Source organism: Gadus morhua, chromosome 10, assembly GCF_902167405.1.
Source record: "Gadus morhua chromosome 10, gadMor3.0, whole genome shotgun sequence".
Classification (NCBI taxonomy): domain Eukaryota; kingdom Metazoa; phylum Chordata; class Actinopteri; order Gadiformes; family Gadidae; genus Gadus; species Gadus morhua.
In genome coordinates, this window is record NC_044057.1 from 19,940,416 (window position 1) to 19,942,915 (window position 2,500).

The 2,500-nt window shown below is 41.6% G+C and overlaps 1 protein-coding gene across 10 annotated transcripts in view; it reads left to right on the forward strand.

Annotated features, from left to right (window-relative positions):
* Positions 1 to 2,500, forward strand: part of dlg3 (discs, large homolog 3 (Drosophila)) — a 75,202-nt gene that overhangs the window by 4,542 nt on the left and 68,160 nt on the right. For 8 of the 10 annotated variants that reach the window (XM_030368358.1, XM_030368360.1, XM_030368365.1 and 5 more), the window contains exons 4-5: positions 102 to 176; positions 743 to 825. The exons of 1 other annotated variant lie outside the window; for it this stretch is intronic. In XM_030368358.1, coding sequence (XP_030224218.1) covers positions 102 to 176; positions 743 to 825 — 158 coding nt within the window. The remainder of the gene's footprint in view (positions 1 to 101; positions 177 to 742; positions 826 to 2,500) is intronic. One more of the 10 variants, XM_030368366.1, reaches the window with a different exon arrangement.

The window sequence follows — 2,500 nt, forward strand, 5'->3', positions numbered from 1 at the left end:
AATAATATACACATGTTTGGCTCCACGTTCCCCCTGGCTACATCACCGGTGAGCACTGCAGACCTGATCTGAAGCAACGTTCTCCCACTACTGTTTCCCAGATCTCTGGCCAACCACATTTTCTATGGACCAGCACGGTGGAGTGGAATATTTCCCGGGATATTTTACGCAAAAAGGTTTATTACATTTTTATTTTGAATAAAATGACACGACTCAAAGTTGGTCATTTTACTAAGAATTCACTTTCTGGCATGAAGCATTTACGTGGAAGCTCACAGTACTACAGGAGATTTCACATTAAAATATATCTCTATGTATACTTAATTTGAATAATTATAAGTATTCAAACATCATGATATGATGTATGTGTTCTACAGAAGGTAAGGGTAAAGAACCAACATTTTTATATGTGTGTGGGTAGTTTATCCAATGTAAGTACATATTCTGCAGGACAATTGTATACACTGGCTTGTTGAAGAAGACAAGGACCATATGTGAAAAAGAGAAGACACAGCTTTGTAAAAAAAAAACAATGTACCGCCTCCACCAGTGGTCTTCCAAAGCAACCAATCATGTTCGAGGTATCGCTAGAGCAGGGCATCTGGGACATATACCACCATATGTGGAAGCCACATACTCACAATGAGCATCTTCATTCCTTGGCTTTATACTCCCTAAGGCCAGATGAGTAGCAAGCACGAAACCACCTCAAAATAATAAAACTGATGTTTTGTGTTTGTAGATATTCAGGAGTGTTACGAGGTAACCTTGCAGTTGAACACACAACAGAACGGAAAGGAAGATGGCTCCGAGGAAGTGTGGGAGGTAACACACATGCACACACACACACACACACACACACACACACACACACACACACACACACACACACACACACACACACACACACACACACACACACGCACACACTCTCAAAAAGGAATGAGTGTTTTTTACACGCTACTACTGTCTGACATGCGCACATACACACATACATTCAAACAAACACACACACACACACACACACACACACACACACACACACACACACACACACACACACACACACATGACACATCACTTATTGGGATGCTTTGGCTTCCTGTCCGGGGTGGAGATCCTCTTCCTGTCCTGCTCACCTGGGCGTAGTGACGTGTCTGAAAGCACCAGCCGCCATATCACTTCAGGTCTCAATGGACAGAGGAGAAAACAATACGATCCGATAGATAGGCGCGGGTGGAACCCGCATGGGAAGAAAACAAAAGGGAAAGCAGACAGAAGTGCATGAGTCACACAGGCACTTGTTGGACTAACGCACACTGAAGTGGGCAGACCCGATGGTACCGCTGACCCCTCTGCTTATGAACAGTGTTTACGCTTCCATCGTCCCGGGGAATATTTATAAGGAAAGATTTGAACAAACGACGGCGTCCATTAATACAGAGCTGTAATATTTATAGCTGTTTTTTTTTCTCAACAGCAATCTACAATTGGCGGGTTGAGAAAGGGTTGTTTTCAACCGGCTATGATAAGATACGATAATGTAATATTTAGTTTATTAATCCCAGGGAATGTTGTTATCACAGCTGATGTATAGGACAGTATTGTAAGAAATGTCAATTTAGGAGACGAGGATCGGATTGTTAGCAGCTGTTTGAAGCTCTGCTGTGACGTGATTGGTTGTCTCATAAGTAGTTGTAATTGAAGGCGGTAGCACTGCATCAGGCACTTCTTTGGCATGTTCTAGAAGCGAAAGCGACCCCTGACTCGATATTACTTGGACGATTTAACTTTGCTGTGCGACCTTTCTTTGGCTTAGCCAAAATGTTAATGAAATTGATCCCTGGCAGATTTCTATAACCCATTAGGTAAATGCTCTTTGGCCTGTCTTTTTGTCAGCATGGAATTAGAAAATCACTACCTTTAGATTTTTAAATACACTGTGTGTCTGGGATTGTGTCCTTTGTGTTGGTTGGTATTATTGTTTTTGCATAAAATAGGTATATAAACAAGTACACAAACCAACGCAAACGATGAAATTAGAAAAGCACTACCTTTAATACACTTTGTGTGTGTGGTATGTGCACTCTCTCTCTCTCTCTCTCTCTCTCTCTCTCTCTCTCTCTCTCTCTCTCTCTCTCTCTCTCTCTCTATATATATATATATATATATATATATATATATATATATATCCTTAATAAACTTGGAGTACCTTAAAAACATCTCCCACAACACAATCACCTAATGGCATGTCTTTCCTAAACTCCATGTGCTAAGTCGGAAACAGCAGTGTGTTCCTGGTGAACTCGGGGTAAATACACCACACATGTCACTTACTAGATTGAATGGAACAGAGTACTTAATGCAGAGGTCTGAGCTTTCCACTTCCTGGCAGGACGCCCTTGTGATGAAGGAGTGCTCACCAGAGATGAGCCCAAGACAGTTGTGGGTTATTTCAGATTTTGTAGCTAATATCCGTTACCATAAATCCCTCCCAAAA